We start from the raw sequence: 18567 nt of genomic DNA, 5'->3' as shown, positions 1-18567 counted from the left end.
AGACTTGTATTATATCATATCTTATTATATTGCAGGTCTTCGCTAAGGACTCTGAAACAAATACACTGAAACAGGTAATGAACAGGACAGTGAAAAGGTGTGAACCAATAAGTAAACAGGGAAACTAGGGGCAGAAAACTAGGTTAAACTAACCTCATGAGCAAGGAGAACAAAACCAAAACAGAACAGAACATACATGTGACACTGTGGAGGGAAAGATGATTTGCAGTGACAGGATCGTGGTTGTTTGACTGTTAGTGGTGTTTCAGTCCAGAACAAATTCAAAACAATATTGAATTAGTTTTTTAAGTGAACACATACTTCTTGATAATTTCCAAACACTTTTTTTCTACCTTGAGAAGCTTTAGATTTGTCATGTAGTTTTCTCCTGTCATCGACAACTGCAAACTAGCCTGGCTCCGCCCTCCTACGTACTTCCGCTCAATTTTAATTTTCCTTCTGTACTTCATCTGGGTTTGCTGTATATTCTTGGGTTTTTCCAATTTTTTACCGGTCCAATCAGCGAACAGAGGGAGTGGCTGAGAATGATGACGTTGAGGTGCGCTAGTTTGAGTTGTAGACATACGTCACAACCAAGCATTAGCAATTGGTTATGGGAGATCCAGAGTGGCTCTAGGCAGATCCAATAGTTTTAAACTTCAACAGAGTACCCGCCTTCAAGGAAGTTAACGCTTGTCAATGGAGAGTGGCCAGACTCTCTGTACAAATGAAATGTACGATAGTCTGGTATGACCAGGCTAACTGCAAACACCCAATTGTTTTGATTACCTGAATCAAATGAGTAAATGAATAACAACAATCTCTTACACAATTCTGGGAGGATCATCCATGCTGCTTCGCCGACTGGGGTTAATAAATTATGACATTGTTGCTGTGAAGAAAACACAAGTGAATACATTATCTGTTGTACATGTATCAGATTATCACATAATACGACTATTAGCAACATATTAAATTCAGAGTTTCTTGATGTGTTTCTTATTTAACATTTCTTTTCTAAAATTATTAAAAACAAAATAAAACAAATTTAAAATGTTTTCTTTAACCTTGTTAAAAATAAAAATCCAATCCTGCATTTTGTCTGTTAAATGTATTATATAGCAAAATTAATGAGCCCCTGGTATTAGTGTGCAAACTAGATCTTGTCTGATCTAACAACATTATTTGTAATTTGTGGTTATATATATATATATATATATATATTAACTAAATTAATATCTTTTTTACAACTTAAATTAACCCTCACTGAACTCTCACTGAACTTACTTAAGCTGGACTGTGACGCTATTTTCTTCTAGAAACAAACTTTGTTGCATTATTTTCATGTTATCACTGTAAAGCTGCTTTGAAACAATCTGTATTGTAAAAAGCGCTATAAAGGTGACTTGACTTGACTTGACGTCCCTCCAGATTGAAGCACTGTGGTGACCGAGCTTTTGCTATTGCAGGACCAACTCTCTGGAACAATCTCCCTAGCCATCCGAACAGCACCTTATTTGCCTGTTTTTAAATCTATGCTTAAATCTTACTTAGTTGAACACATTTGGTGGGTTAAAAGTTTAATTCAAATTGTTTTATGATATTGTTTATTTGTTTACATTATTTTAACTTTCTGTACAGCACTTTTGTCAACCTATGGTTGCAAGGGCGTAGGTTTGGCCTCAGCTTTGGTGGGGACATCCCCCTCCCCCTCCCCCTCCCCCTGGAATGAGTTTTCTATATGTAATTAAATAATGAACAAATGAATAAAATACACACGTATCATAGTATGCATTCAACACAACAAATCCATTATTATTATCTATTATTATTATTATTATCCATGATTACAGTATTCCATTAATACTAAAATTGTATCTACTATTCTATATCAAATTCTATTGATATATTCTATTCTTAAATATTAAATTCTTAGGCTACACTCACTCACAAATACATTACATAAATAGAATGTAGAAACGAAAAATGTCTCAGATCCACTGTTTATGTTGACTGCAAGATTCTAAGTTAAGGTCAGCTAATTAACATTCAGTGACTTGCTAACGTAGCATTCTATCATGATAGCGTGACTTCTATGAGTCTATCAGTGCTGAACAGCCTAATCAATACTCTTAACCTTAGTTGAAAGATTGCTGCTGCTAGGTTTAACTGTAACAACATGGTAACACATACTATCACCAATCAATACTATTTTCCACAGTAGAATCTGCATTTGAAAGCCTGGTCAGTCACTACTACTGCTAGTTTATTTGTGTGGCTAGTTATTTTGCCTACTTACACCCAAGCAGATTCGGAGCGGATCTTCTGTCAGATAACATCTCCAAAATGTTAAATACCCTTTGACTAGTAACCAAAAGTCCAAATCATAGTCTCTGCTGCACCAATTCAACTGATATAAATACTAGTGTAGAACATTGCATAGAAACCGTGTCTATTCCTTGTTTAGTGAGATCAAATAATAAATCTAATGCAGGATCTAGGAAAAATCTAATTGTTATTAAAACAGAAAATGTTGCTATTAGTAAACAAAAACTATTTCTAAAGCTAGGTCTTCTAAACATTAGATCACTCACACCTAAGGCAGTTATTGTAAATGAAATAGTCACAGATAATAGCTTCGATATACTTTGCCTTACTGAAACCTGGCTTAAACCAAATGATTATTTCGGTATTAATGAGTCTACTCCTCCTGGATACTGTTATAAGCATGAGCCCCGTCTGATTGGTCGTGGCGGAGGTGTTGCAACCATTTATAAAGATATTCTAAATGTTACCCAGAAAACGGGTTATAAGTTTATTTCATTTGAAGTACTTGTACTAAATGTTACGCTCTTAGATGTTAGAAAAACATCCCTATTATCTCTAGCCTTGGCTACCGTATATAGACCGCCAGGGCCTTACGCTGATTTCCTAAAAGAGTTTGCAGATTTTCTCTCAGACCTATTAGTCAATGTCGATAAAGCACTAATTGTTGGAGATTTTAACATACACGTAGATAATCCAAATGATGCGTTAGGAGCTGCGTTTACAGATTTATTAAATTCATTTGGGGTCAAGCAAAACGTCACCGGACCAACACATCGTCTTAATCATACACTCGATTTAATTATATCACATGGAACCGATCCAACCGATATAGATATCATTCCACAAAGTGATGAAGTCACTGATCACTACATGGTAACTTGCATATTACGTACTGCTGTAATATGTCATGCGGCGTCGCGTTATCAACCAGGCAGAACAATCCTCCCATCCACCATAGATAATTTCTCAAATTGCTTATCTAATCTGTCTCAGCTGCTGCCTGAACCCAAACAAACAGATGAACTAGAAGAACTAACTAGCACTATGAGCACCATTCTCTCTAGAACATTGGATGTGGTTGCACCTATTAAATTAAAAAAGGTCAGAGAGAAAAATAAAGCACCATGGTATAACAATACTACGCATGTTTTAAAGAGAGAAACGCGTATTTTAGAGCGTAAATGGAAACAAACTAATTTAGAGGTCTTTAGAATCGCGTGGAAAGACAGTATGTCACGTTATAAAAAGGCCCTAAAAGCGGCCAGGGCTGAGCACCTCCGCAAACGAATAGAAAACAACCAAAACAATCCAAGGTTTTTATTTAACACCGTGGCTAGACTAACAAATAAACAGACGTCACCCGAACAAAATATCCCGTTACAGTTCAGTAGTAATGATTTCATGAACTTCTTCACTGAGAAAATAGAAAGCATCAGAACCACAATTGTAAACGTTCAATCTTCAATCGCGCCTTATAATTCAGCTTCAATTATCACCCCGCAAGAACAATTACAGTGCTTTACAACTATAGAACAAAAAGAGTTAAATAAACGTATCACTTCATCTAAAACAACAACATGTTTATTAGATCCTATACCAACTAAACTACTGAAAGAAGTGTTACCTGTAGTGGAAGATCCTCTCCTCAATATTATTAACTCGTCTTTATCTTTAGGTCATGTTCCAAGAACATTTAAACTGGCAGTTATAAAACCTCTCATTAAGAAACCACAATTAGATCATAATAATCTAGCAAATTATAGACCCATTTCAAATCTTCCATTTATGTCTAAAATATTAGAAAAAGTGGTGTCCGCTCAACTGGGCTCTTTCTTGCAACAAAATGAGATCTATGAAAAGTTTCAGTCTGGATTCAGACCGCATCATAGCACTGAAACTGCGCTCGTTAAAATCACAAATGATTTACTTTTAGCTTCTGACCAAGGCTGTATCTCAATACTAGTTTTACTTGATCTTAGTGCTGCGTTCGATACTATAGATCATACATTACTCTTAGATCGACTACAAAATTATACTGGTGTTCAAGGACAAGCACTAAGCTGGTTCAAATCATACCTATCTGACCGCTACCATTTTGTCTATTTAAATGGAGAAAAATCGATCATAACTCCAGTAAACTATGGAGTGCCGCAGGGATATTAGGCCCTCTGTTATTTTCAATATATATGATGCCACTTGGAAATATTATAAGGAAACATGGAATTAGTTTCCATTGTTATGCTGATGACACTCAAATATATATTTCATCACGGCCGGATGAAAACGCAAAATTTTCCAAATTGACAGAGTGTGTTAAAGATATAAAAGATTGGATGACCCGTAATTTTCTTTTATTAAATCCAGACAAGACAGAGGTAATACTTATCGGTTCAAAAAACCGCCCACAAAACCTCGCACAATACAACTTTAACATCATAGGATGTCCTGTTACTTTATCCTCTACAGTAAAAGACCTGGGTGTCATACTCGATTGCAACCTGTCTTTTGAAAATCATATTTCATATGTTACAAAAACAGCATTTTTCCACCTTAGAAACATTGCTAAGCTACGTAATATGCTATCAGTTTCTGATGCAGAAAAGTTAGTTCATGCATTCATGAACTCGAGACTGGATTACTGTAATGCTTTACTAGCTGGTTGTCCTGCATCCTCAATAAACAAGCTACAGTTAGTCCAAAATGCCGCCGCTAGAGTTCTTACTAGATCAAGAAAATATGATCATATAACACCGATTTTATCATCACTGCATTGGTTACCTATAAAGTTCCGTATTAATTACAAGGTATTGCTACTGACCTATAAAGCCCTAAACGGCTTAGCTCCAGTCTATTTAACGGATCTTTTATCACCCTATAATCCATCGCGCTCTTTAAGATCACTAAATTCAAGGCTTTTGGTCATACCTAGGATATCCAGAACCACCAAAGGAGGGAGAGCATTCTCACATTTGGCTCCAAAACTCTGGAATAGTCTTCCTGATACTGTTCGTTGCTCAGACTCGCTCTCCCAGTTTAAAACTAGATTAAAGTCGCATCTCTTCAGCCAGGCATTCATATAATCCTACAGTTCAAACTACAATCCGGCCTCTAGCTCATAAATGCCAGAGGAGAACTGGCCCCCGACTGAGCCTGGGTTCTCCCAAGGTTTTTTTTTTCTCCATTAGGTCACCTGATGGAGTTTTAGGACACCATTAGGTCACTTGATGAAGTTTTTCGGTTCCTTGCCACTGTTGCCTTTGGCTTGCTCAGTTGGGGATATTTTGGGGATATTTAATTTAATTTTATCAATCAATAAATTCCTCTTGAAACAAACTTTGTTGTATTATTTTAATTTAATACTGTTAAGCTGCTTTGATACAATCTGTATTGTGAAAAGCGCTATACAAATAAACTTGACTTGACTTGACTTACACTCTGCTTTATGAAAAAGCTTTGTATGTCCCCTTTCTTCTTCTTGGGTGGCATAGCTGATCTATCTACAAAGTACAAAAAGTGGCAAAAAACGGAATATTAAAATGTTTTACTCTGGCCTTTGTATGTGGCAGAGAGACAGCCCTGGTAACTTAAGGCCAATTTATACTTCTGCGTCGGGTTCGCGTAGAAGGTACGGCGTAGCATACGCATTGACGTGTACCATACGTCGTACCCTTCGCCGTACCCTGACGCGCACCTCCTCAAAAATGTAACTACGCGTCGCGGCGACGCGGACCGCAAGATCTGTGATTGGTCGGCTGGATAGCATCGCGTTTCCTCCTACGCATTTCCGGAATGATCTTCTGCACTCTGCACCGCCCGCCCGCCATTTTTAAATTCCGAAGATCAGTGAAGAGCCATGGAAACAGACCAAGTGACCGAGAGATTGCTTGAAGAAGTGCGGAAATACAGCCATCTGTATGACTCCTTCAGTCGCCATTGCTCGTAGAAACCTAAACTCAAAACAGCCGCGAGGAATGTAAACACAGTGGAACTGGAACATTAAAACCCACCCGCGCCAACTAGCGTTTCGGCGGTGTAACTGCAGAGCAACACAGACATTCGCAGAAGTATAAATGCTCACGACGGCGTCGCATACGTGCGTACCCTACGACGTACACTACGGCGTACACTCGACGCAGAAGTATAAATTGGCCTTTACCGTCGGCGTTGTCGACGCGCGCGCGCACACACACACACACACACCACCCGCTCGCTGCCAGTGCAAGCACAAAAGTAGTCCCGGCCCGCGCGTGTAGCCTGTCAGATACACCGCCGCCAATCAAATTACGGCGTTTCTTGTACTGTCGTTGTTTTGGCCGTTGGAATCGATCCAAATAGCAGCGCAAAGATCCAAATAGCAGTTCAAAGGAGCTTGCTAAATATTGGTGGGGACAAATTTGTTATCTCAAAATATTGATTGGGACTAGTACCTAGCGTCCCCCCCTAAACCTACGCCCATGTATGGTTGTGTTTAGAAGATAATTAATAAAGTGCTGGCAATCGATTAAAATTAACTAGATTAATCACACATTTTTTCTCTGATTAATCGCAATTAAAAACACTTACGTTTTTAACACACACACACACACACACACACACACACACACTCTAAATGTCTGTGCTTCACTACTTGCACTCGCAACTCCAATTAACTTACTGCAAACTGTACATTACAGAGCACACAAACAACACCTAAACACACACATTCTCACCATTAACACTGGACCAACCGTTCTGCAGTTCTGACCGGAGCTCTTGTGTTCTGCACTGAACGATTGCGATGAAACTGGAGAAGCTCAAAAACACCAGCTCTGCCTTGAGAGATACAGCTCGAAACAGAGGAACTCTGTGCTTTACAGTGAGATGGGGTCATGATATTGAGCTGGCAACTTGATGATGAACTCAGATTCCCTTTTATTTAACATTCGCATTTGTCGAACAAACTCACAGTCGTGTCTCTGTCTCCGTACTGTACTGACCGAACTATCTGTAGTATTTAAAGTAAGAGGCAACCGCTGCATTTTAATCATGATCCAACTTAATTAGTGCTACATACATTTCCACACGGATGACATTTTGGAAAATGATTGCAATGCAGTTTGTGCAAGTCCAGAACTGAGATCAGCTAAGATAAAAAACACACACACACACACACACACACACACACACACACACACACACACACACACACACACACACACACACACACACACACACACACACACACACACACACACACACACACACACACACACATGTGACTGACTGCTCACCAACCGGAGGGCTCGTGTTACTCTCCACTCAACCTGAGGCATTCCTACACTTTCCTCCTGTGACGAGAAATAAAAAACTGCAGGAACGGAATAACGAAAAACTGTAGTGGTTTTGAAACCACAAAACTTGTTCAGTATAGATATGTAGAATAGGCTACAATAGACAGCCAACAATAGGGCAGATTCTGAAACCTCATTTGCATATTTGCTCTGCCTACCAATAATAACCAACTGCAGAACCGCAGAACCATACGTCATAAAAGTGTGAGGACGACAGCTCCAGCCTGACAGTCTGATGCCGGAAGTGGGCGGGGTCAAAGTCTGATGCCGGAAGTGGGCGGGGTCAACGTCTGATGCCGGAAGTGGGCGGGGTCAAAGTCTGATGCCGAAAGTGGACGGAGTTCATGTTTAACACGGTAGAACAAGGAAAAGAAGAAGAGAAGAAGCTAAAAATAAGTTATATCTTTGTTGGATGCAACATACTTAACGTTACGCTTATACAAAACGGCTCTTAGTATTTTGTAAGTTAATATTCAACAATACTATTGATCTGTCATTGACACCATATGAGAACTGAACTGAGCTGGATGATAACATCACAGTTTCGCCAGAATGGCGAACGTAACGTTATATAGATTCATTAACTGAATGAATAACTTTTTTACAACAGAAATGAATCAACACTGAACCTACTTAAGCTGGATTATGACACTATTTTGTTCTAGATCTGCCGAGACAAAGTTTGTTGCATTATTTTCCTATGATCCGTGTAAAGCTGCTTTGAAACAATCTGTATTGTAAAAAGTGCTATATAAATAAAGGTGACTTGACTTAATAAATGTGACTAATTGAGAATTGTGATGATGGCACTTGATCATGTATTGTTATTTTACAGTTGGATTGTATCACTTTGTTAGGTTACATATTTATGGTTTGTGATTTAATTTGTTGTTAAGCGTTGTATTTTATAGCATTTGTTAAATTTTTTGACCATGAGAATTGCATTAATTGTATTTTATTTCACCTACAGAACCACATAATTCAGAGAGGTTCAGCGCTAACACCTTTGGAGCAATGCACAACATGCTGCAGAAATGTTCACTGCCCTTTTTGTGATAGCAGTATTTTTAAACGGGACAAATTGAATAATCACATTAAAATCCACTTTAAAAAGGCTGTTGTTCGTGGATGTATGAACATCTGGAGTTATTATTTAATATACAGTGGCAATAGATATTATTTTACATTTATTCATTTGGCAGACGCTTTTATCCAAAGCGACTTGCATTGCATTTCAAGGTACACATATTTAATTGTAGTCCCTTTGAGGTTGATAGTAACCTCCTTGTATATATAGTAACCCCTTGTATATATATATATAATTTTATATTATAAAATTTATACAACACTTTGGCTGATGCATTATCATCTTGCACATGATAAACGTATTTCTAAATATGTTACAATTTACAAGAAAATGCACATTGTTCTCAAGGCGGCATCTTTCCCCATCTTTTTTGTTGTTGTTTTTTTTATTTTTTTTTATTGCATAACAAGACTTTTTACTCTGTTTAAAAGAAGGATGGACAGATGTTCTGCGTACAGTCATCAAGTGCACAGTCACTGCAACTCCAATACATATTCTCGACATTCTCTGCTAGTGATCTAATCCTGCTGAGTTTATTCTTACAAACTCACAAGTTCTAAATTGGACGACCTCTGACCCCAATCTGCCTCCTCCTGACGTCTCAGCTGCTTCCCAGTGTTAAACACACACACACACACACACACACACACACACACACACACACACACACACACACACACACACACACACACACACACACACACACACACACACACATCAGTCAGTTAAAGCTGGCAGACCACGGTCAGTCCAGCAAAGGGTCATTTCAATGTCTTACTGAAAATAAATGAAAATCAACACTTTAAATCAATGAAAATCAAAATTTTCCATTACAGAGGTTATTAATGTGGCTTGTGACAGATCGCTGTATTCCTGCTGATTTTACTACTTAGTAGAAAGAATGAAGGAACATTAGTGTATGATAGGACCCATACTGTTTATCACTAAAAATAAAATAAAATAAATAGATTTTAAAAATCTACCGCATTTACAAAACATATGTAACCGGGGGAAGGAAAAAGTTATTACATGTAAATGTGTAATGGGGATCAATGTCATATAGTACTAGTAATGTGTGAATGATGTATACAGATACCTGTTCCTTTCTGTTAAATTATGACGCTGGCCCTTTAAGATTTCGGTGGGTGAGATCTCGTCTGGAAGTTAGTCTCACGAGAGTTAGAGCTGTAGTAGCGCGGTTAACAGAGTGTGTATTGCATCATCTGTGCTTTCGAATACAAGTAATAGTTGGATAAAACACCAAGAGGGTGAAATATTCACTTGTATTATCCCAATATTGAGTTGGTGAGAAGAACATCGATGTGATTGAGTTGTGATGTATGACTGATGACGATTGATCGTGATCCGTGAAGTGTTTCTCCTCGTGTCAAAAACACGGTTTATTGACTAATCATAAAGCGTAAGTTTGTTTTATTTACTTGCCTGTTCTGTAATGAGTAATATGTGTATAATTGTTTATTGTGTAACAGTTAAGTGATATATTTCTTGTTAAATACAGAGGGGAGAAATAGTGCTGAATAGGCCCTCTGTGAGATCCAAATTGTGTTCATCGATACAGAGTGAGTTGATTTCTTTGATATGGAAGTTTTTTATACATTTCATGCAAGTATTGTGAAATATGTAACTCTGACGTGCATGTTGAATTGTGTATTGTTTGTATTTTCAGAGGGTCTAAAGTCCACTACCGTTGTTTTCTTTGCTATCCTTAAAGAAAAGCCACATTTATGGGTTTTTTGCTTTGTTTTGTACTTTTGCAAAATTCATAGACTTAAGAGTGGAAACTAATTCCAGTTTTTTTGTCTTTTACATTTATTTTTGTCCTGCTCTGGTTTCTAAAACATTTTCAACCCCAAAAGGCCAAAGCTATTGTTAATGCTGTGTCCCTATGGTCACAGTCGGAAATAAAAGACCCTAAATTTAAGTTTGCCTGTGTTTTGGACCTTTCATTCCTTTGACAGAAAGCGGTCAGCCGGCAACACTTTTTGGTACCAGGAGTGGGGTCTCCTTGCTAGCATTTGGGGGTTTATTTGGGTTTTGTGGCATACTGATACAACGGTAGTGGTGAAGAGGAGTTCAGAGCCATCACCAGGAGGGTCTACAACGACTGGCGTGGCGTGTCTGGAGAGACGTTGAGGGAGCAAGGCATTGGTGTTCCGAAAGCAGGAGGGCGCTCACGCTGTCGTAGAGAGTGAAGAAGTCGACGCAAGGCGGATAACTTCAAGTAAACCTGTGCGTGCAAACTTTTACTGTTGTGTGTGACAGTGGTGTGTTCTGAGCCAGAGACTGCATCAGAACATGGACCAGGACGAGGACCCAAGTGTGCTCAACGCTCAAGCTGGACCTAGCCACAATGTGGATGGGGCAGAGGCTGTGGACTATGGTGATGCAGGTAACCCGGTGGCACAGCTCCAGTCTCAGATTTCAGAGCTGGGTCAAAAACATGACCAAGTACTGTCTGCTCTTGCCAACATGAGTAATGCTAATACCAGATCCTATGTATACATTCCACGTGAGCGTCAAATTGTTCCTTTCAGTGGTGACTGTTGTAAGGATAACCAAACCGTAGATGAGTTTATTGATGAAATTGAACGAGTCATTCGAGTACGGGGTTTAAACAGTGAGGATCAGGTAGACTTTATTCTTTCTCATTTGAGAGGTTCAGCCTTGGATGAGATTAAGCTGTGTATGGGGGGAGAGATAAAACAACCTCAGGAGCTGTTTTCTTATTTAAGGGGAGCTTTTAGAGAAAAACGCACAACACCACAGCTGTTACATGCATTTTATGCACGCAGACAATCAGATGGGGAAGATTTTCGCGACTTTTCCCATGCTTTGTCTCAGCTTTTAAATGCTGCTCTCCAACAGTCCTCTCATGTTGTGTCTGACCCACAGCTAGCTCTCAGAGACCAGTTCATTGAAGGGGTGCGAGACTCTACCCTTCGCAGAGAACTGCGCAGGTTTGTGAGGGAGCGGCCACACTGTACGTTGTTTGACATCCGTGAGGAGGCTATGATGTGGTGCATGGAAGACAAACCTCACAGTGCCAATGTTGCTCGAAGTAGGAAAATTGTGGGTGCAGGGCCGGTTGAGATATCAGAGCAGGCAAACTCGGGCGGTACAGTGCCCACCGAGCTGGCTGTAACTCTGCAGGAAGTGGTTAAAGTTATCGCTCAGCAAGGCAAAGCTATTGGTGAACTTACCAGTGCAGTACGTGAACTTACCATGCAGAAAGCCAATGTTGTCCCTGACAAGAGCACAAAACCAAAATTCAGGCCAAGGTATACCGACGATGGTCAGCCAATCTGTCTAAGATGTGAAGGAATAGGACACTTAGCTCGAAACTGCACAGCACCTCATGGCTCAAAGGCTGCGTCCAGTTCTGCCTCAATGTCTGCGGTACCGGGAAACGGTGTCCCTCCATTGCAGTGAGCCGAGTAATGCGAGGTAAGCCTGAAGGCTCAAACAGTAACTCATTGACTAAGGAAAGGTTTCTTGAGCGTGCAGTAGGCACATGTCCAGAGGTCAGTATCTGCATTGGTGGTGAGCCTGCTCGTTGTTTATTAGACACAGGAAGTAACGTGAGCACACTTACTGAGAGTTTTTTCAGAGAGCACCTCCATGGTGAGGATCAAGATATTCACTGTACAGCTAAGTGGCTAAAGATAACAGCAGCCAACAAACTACCTTTACCGTACCTTGGATATGTGGAATTAGATATCAAAGTTATGGGACTGACCATACCGGAATGTGGATTCCTAATAGTAAGGGACGAGGGTGGTCCAGAGCCCGACGCAACCCCACCAGGCATAATAGGAATGAATATAGCTCAGAGATGCAGACAGCTTGTTCTTTCTGAGTTTGATAACACTCTGGGAGGTAAATTGGACTCTGTTTGGAGGGAAGCTTTCCAGCGAGTACAGGAGGTGGAGCTCGTTGAAAAGGTGTCAATAGCCAGAGTAAGTGGCAGACGCAAAGCATATGTACCCGCCGCCTCTGTTGCCACGGTCTATGTCAGGGTCCACAAGAGACCAGCGGACAATGATGCTTGGGCATTGTTAGAGCCAGGAAACAGATCCTTGCCGGGTGAGTTGGTCCCAGTTCCGACCTTAGTGCCCCCTCATAGTCATGTTTTTCCAGTCCAGTTGGTAAATTTTTCATCGGATAATGTTTGGTTGCTTCCCAAGACTCCGGTGGGTGTACTTAGCCATTGTCAATGCGTGGAGAGTAACCCCTGTGAAGTGAGGTTTCATCGCATGTCAGCTGATCAAGAAGACATGTCCGTTGATCAAGAAGTTAGACAAGATCCTGACAGTGACATGAGACACCTGCTAGATAGACTACGGATAGGAGGTACGTCAGAGCAACAGACGGAGCTAGTTGAACTTTTGAGGAGATATGCTGATGTGTTTGCAGTCTGTGAAGAGGACCTAGGGTACACGGACAGGGTGAAGCATGAGATCCCTTTAGTAGATGATACTCCAGTTGTCCAACCATACCGACGCATACCTCCGAACCAGTTTGAAGAAGTCAGGGAACATATTTCCAAGTTGCTCAGAAAAGGTGTCATCCACGAGAGTTCCAGTTCTTACGCCTCACCAATTGTGCTGGTGCGCAAGACTGATGGGAGTCTCAGACTTTGTGTGGACTACAGGAAATTAAACGCTAAGACCAGACGTGATGCTTTCCCGTTACCACGCATAGATGAGAGTCTGGATGCCTTGGGGGGAGCAGAGATCTTTTCGACGATAGACCTGGCCAGTGGCTATCATCAAGTTGCTGTACATGAGAAAGACTGCCACAAGACTGCATTTGTAACTCCGTTCGGGCTATATGAGTATTGCCGTATGCCTTTCGGGCTTTGCAATGCCCCTGCCACTTTCCAGCGCCTCATGCAGTCTATCATGAGTGACCTGGTTTTTCACATCGCCCTTGTCTACCTAGACGACTTGCTAGTGTACTCGTCTACCTTCACAGATCATCTGGTGAGACTGGAAACGGTGTTCAAAAGGCTGAGAGATACTGGGCTAAAAGTCAAGGTGGAGAAATGTCACTTCTTGCAGCCGGAGGTCAGGTTTCTTGGACATCAAGTCTCAGCTCAGGGAGTGAGCGCAGACCCGGACAAAGTAAGTGCGGTAGCGCAGTGGCCAACACCTAGCACCCTTAAAGATCTCAGATCATTCCTGGGCTTCTGCAGTTATTACCGCAGATTTATAGAGGGTTTTTCCCAGGTTGCTGGTCCGCTGCATGACACAGTCAATGCTTGTCTTCGAGGGAATAGTCCTTGCAGGACAGATCAGCTGTTTAAGGACTCTTGGTCTCCCCTTTGTCAGTCAGCCTTTGTGCAACTCAAAGAAAAGTTGACTAGTGCACCGACGTTGGGATATGCTGATTTCACCCTCCCGTTTGTTTTGGAGACAGACGCTAGCAAGCTTGGGTTGGGTGCCGTCTTATACCAGCATCAGAAAGGGAAAAAGACTGTGATAGCATATGCGAGCAGGAGGCTACGTGGGGCGGAGCGGAATGATCGTAATTATAGCAGTATGAAGTTGGAGCTGTTGGCCCTCAAGTGGGCGGTGACAGAAAAATTCCGGAGTTACCTGTTGGGATCAAGGTTCACCATCATTACTGACAACAATCCCCTCTGTCACCTTACAACTGCCAAGCTAGGGGCCATTGAGCAGCGATGGGCAGCTCAACTTGCTGTTTTCGATTTCGATGTGACGTACCGTCCTGGGCGATGCAACACAGCAGCGGATGCACTCTCGTGAAGACCAGGATTGGATGAGGTGGAGCCTGAAAGTGAGGACATGGAGTATGACGACTGTGTTGCCATCTGTAACTCACTTAGAACTGGAACAGCCTTGGGACCTGATCTGGTGGCCGCAGGGATTGAGTGTGGCAAAGTTCGGCAGATGCAGGCGTCCACTGCAGATGAGGACAGTGTTGACTGTGAGAATATCCCTACCTTGCCGGGATACTCAAAAGCAGACCTTCGCCAGTTTCAGGAGTCCGATCCGACTCTCTGTGTCTTTAGAAAGTTCTGGAGCAGAAGAAGAAAACCAACTTACAGGGAGAGAATAGAGTTGTCCAAACCTGTGCTGTCCCTTTTGAAACAGTGGAAGAAAATCAAGGAGAAAGAAGGTCTCCTGTATCGTGTAGTTGAAGATGTTCACAATGGGGAGTGCCACCAGATACTGTTACCTACATGCTTGACTGAACAGGTTCTGAAAAGCGTCCATGACCAATTGGGGCATCAAGGAATAGAACGAACCCTGAGCTTGTTAAAACCGAGGTGTTTTTGGGGGGGTATGTACGAGGATGTGGAAAAGTGGGTGAAAAATTGTCAGCGGTGTGTGTTGGCAAAGATGCCGCAGCCTAAAATCCAAGCACCCTGGACACCATTCTTAGCTTCCCAACCACTGGAAGTTGTTGCAGTAGATTTTACCACTCTAGAGCCAGCTACAGATGGCCGTGAAAATGTCCTTGTGGTGACGGACGTATTCACCAAATTTAGTCAGGCATTCCCTACCCGTGACCAAAAGGCGGAAACTACTGCTAAGATCCTCCTAAAGGAATGGTTTTTAAAGTATGGAGTGCCACAACGCCTGCATTCCGACCAGGGTAGAAATTTTGAGAGCGCTGTCATTGCTGAGCTTTGCAAGCTCTACGGAGTAAAGAAAACTCGCACCACACCACATCACCCTCAAGGAAACCCACAGTGCGAGAGGTTCAATAGAACTCTCCATGATCTCCTACGAACGCTCCCACCAGAGAAAAAACGCAAATGGCCGGAGCACCTAGCAGAGCTTGTGTATGCCTATAATGTGACACCACATTCCTCCACAGGCTATTCCCCATGCCATTTGCTGTTTTGCATTCAACCCCATCTTCCGATCGATGCTTTGCTGGGACAAGAACCAGATGCTGTCTCGGGGCAAGACTGGCTGGACGCACACAAGGAAAGACTCCTGGATGCACATGTCCGAGCAAAAGAGTATACGGAGAGGAAAGCAGCAGAGAGAGTGGCACAGCAAGAAGAGAAAGTGTATTGCCCAGCAGTGGAGGTTGGACAGTGTGTGTACCTGCGCCATCGACCTCCTGGGAGGAACAAAATCCAAGACGCCTGGTCATCTACTGTGTATAAAGTGATAGAGGTCCAAGGATCGACGTATGCGGTAGAGCCTATAGAAGGAGGACCAATAAGAAGGGTACACCGATCCAATCTCAGACCTCACATGAATAAGGTTCCGGTGCCAGCACCAAGGATTCGGAAACCACCTGTTATTAAGGATATACCTACCCCAGTTTTGGAGATGGAGATGCCATCACTGGATGTAGAGTGTGTGTTGGTGGAAGAAGTCCGATGTCCAAGGGAAGAACCAGTGCTTAATCCAACACTGGAAGTACAAGAACCACAAGTTGTTGAACCTTGTAGTAGTACTGGAGATCAGAGGGAGGAAATTGATGAGGCTTCTGTTTCGAGGTTCAAGAGTAATGAGGCTCCTCATGAAACTCTGGAAGTAGACCCTGAGTCTGTTGAATTAGAGTCAGAAGATATTGACTTACCTGTCGAAGCGTCGGTGTTGGAGCCTGTACCTGCACCTAGAAGGAAAAAAGAAAGTAGCACTCAGCTAAAGATACCATGTCCTGAGCCGCGTAAGACACAGAGAGCAACAGCTGGGGTACACAGTAATCCAAATAGATTACCTAAATCAGCTTGTAGTTCAATGACTTTGAGCCCTGATGTGCTTTCCCAGGTGTTGGCGGGTATGGTTCTTTACACTTCAAGAAGACTCCAGGGGGGGCTTGAGGAATGAGCAGAGTTACTAGTCACCGAGGACGTTGACTATAAGCAGGGGAGAGTGTAACCGGGGGAAGGAAAAAGTTATTACATGTAAATGTGTAATGGGGATCAATGTCATATAGTACTAGTAATGTGTGAATGATGTATACAGATACCTGTTCCTTTCTGTTAAATTATGACGCTGGCCCTTTAAGATTTCGGTGGGTGAGATCTCGTCTGGAAGTTAGTCTCACGAGAGTTAGAGCTGTAGTAGCGCGGTTAACAGAGTGTGTATTGCATCATCTGTGCTTTCGAATACAAGTAATAGTTGGATAAAACACCAAGAGGGTGAAATATTCACTTGTATTATCCCAATATTGAGTTGGTGAGAAGAACATCGATGTGATTGAGTTGTGATGTATGACTGATGACGATTGATCGTGATCCGTGAAGTGTTTCTCCTCGTGTCAAAAACACGGTTTATTGACTAATCATAAAGCGTAAGTTTGTTTTATTTACTTGCCTGTTCTGTAATGAGTAATATGTGTATAATTGTTTATTGTGTAACAGTTAAGTGATATATTTCTTGTTAAATACAGAGGGGAGAAATAGTGCTGAATAGGCCCTCTGTGAGATCCAAATTGTGTTCATCGATACAGAGTGAGTTGATTTCTTTGATATGGAAGTTTTTTATACATTTCATGCAAGTATTGTGAAATATGTAACTCTGACGTGCATGTTGAATTGTGTATTGTTTGTATTTTCAGAGGGTCTAAAGTCCACTACCGTTGTTTTCTTTGCTATCCTTAAAGAAAAGCCACATTTATGGGTTTTTTGCTTTGTTTTGTACTTTTGCAAAATTCATAGACTTAAGAGTGGAAACTAATTCCAGTTTTTTTGTCTTTTACATTTATTTTTGTCCTGCTCTGGTTTCTAAAACATTTTCAACCCCAAAAGGCCAAAGCTATTGTTAATGCTGTGTCCCTATGGTCACAGTCGGAAATAAAAGACCCTAAATTTAAGTTTGCCTGTGTTTTGGACCTTTCATTCCTTTGACAGAAAGCGGTCAGCCGGCAACACATATTATCTGGAAATTAATATATCCTAATAAATTCTGAATATCCAGATTACAGATATACACAAATACTCTAATAGATGTGTTTAAATGTTTCTTATTATTATAAAAAGCTTGACCAAAAAAATAGATAGACCATTTAAAAGGTCCATTTGATTATTAAGATATTAGATAATAAGATTTCTGTTCAGTGTTGACTGTTATTCAGACAGAAACTCTCTGATAGTATAAATATATCTGTTTAATGTCAAATTTCTATTTTGACATTTTTTGCCAGGCTTTAAGAAGCTAAAACACCGATGCCAAATCTGAGCCACATCGACACTCCACTGATGAGTTCAGCTCAACTTCTACACACTATCCGGGTAAGGTCATAGTTAATTGAAAAGCTCATTAAAAATGAAACGTCACATACATGCTATTAACACAAGAGTACAGATGTTTACAGCAGCGGAAAAATGACATTATATGCTAGCTTTATTTGTTACATTTTGGCTGATTTGGCTTTATGTCTTGTTTATTTGTGTAAAATGGTGCATAAGTGAGCGTTTAATGAATATAAGATTGTCAATAAGATTGTCTACTCTCACATCAACACAACACGAGTCGTGGCTCTCTCATAAACACGTCATATATCTATGTTTAAGGAAAGATATTTCGTCAATAATTTTGTTGTTGTTTTGTGTTGTTTTATACGATTGCTTCTTAAACCAGCAGTATAGCAGCATCCAGCAATAGACGACTGGACTGACTTATGATGATCTTACTAGTCACTTAAATCTGCAGTGTGGATCTAGCTAGTCCTGACATGATACACAACTCTTGTGTTCTTTAATCACAGCAACAATGTCTTCACCCAGACGCCGGCGCCGGCGCGACAGCATTTCCAAACTCCATGAGGAAATTTCTCCAGAATTCAACAAGCATTTAGATAAAATTATTG

The 18567-nt window shown here is 41.1% G+C and overlaps 1 protein-coding gene and 1 long non-coding RNA gene across 4 annotated transcripts; both read left to right on the top strand.

The window, feature by feature from the left end:
* Positions 1-7456: 7456 nt before the first annotated feature.
* LOC309492583 lies at positions 7457-8459 on the top strand. The gene is made up of 2 exons (XR_014203607.1): positions 7457-7960; positions 8025-8459. It is a non-coding gene; the product is annotated as an uncharacterized lncRNA (long non-coding RNA).
* Positions 8460-14517: 6058 nt separating this feature from the next.
* On the top strand, positions 14518-17891 carry LOC309492432 (uncharacterized protein). 3 transcript variants are annotated; one of them, XM_082161405.1, is made up of 3 exons: positions 14518-17049; positions 17149-17209; positions 17317-17891. In XM_082161405.1, exon 1 carries the CDS (start codon positions 14574-14576, stop codon positions 16581-16583), a length of 2010 nt encoding a protein of 669 aa, XP_082017531.1. In that variant the 5' UTR covers positions 14518-14573; the 3' UTR covers positions 16584-17049; positions 17149-17209; positions 17317-17891. The 3 variants fall into 3 exon arrangements, with proteins under 3 accessions (XP_082017531.1, XP_082017530.1, XP_082017529.1); XM_082161404.1 differs by having other exon boundaries at positions 17149-17891; XM_082161403.1 differs by having other exon boundaries at positions 14518-17209.
* Positions 17892-18567: the final 676 nt, after the last annotated feature.

Source organism: Leuciscus leuciscus, assembly GCF_965113295.1.
Source record: "Leuciscus leuciscus genome assembly, chromosome: 2".
Lineage (NCBI taxonomy): Eukaryota > Metazoa > Chordata > Actinopteri > Cypriniformes > Leuciscidae > Leuciscus > Leuciscus leuciscus.
The sequence above is the reverse complement of the archived record's forward strand: the minus strand, read 5'-3'. Positions and strand labels throughout refer to the sequence as shown.

Coding starts and splice junctions, on each gene's coding strand:
- LOC309492432 (XM_082161405.1), top strand. CDS start 14,574: ATGGAGTATGACGACTGTGTTGCCATCTGTAACTCACTTAGAACTGGA.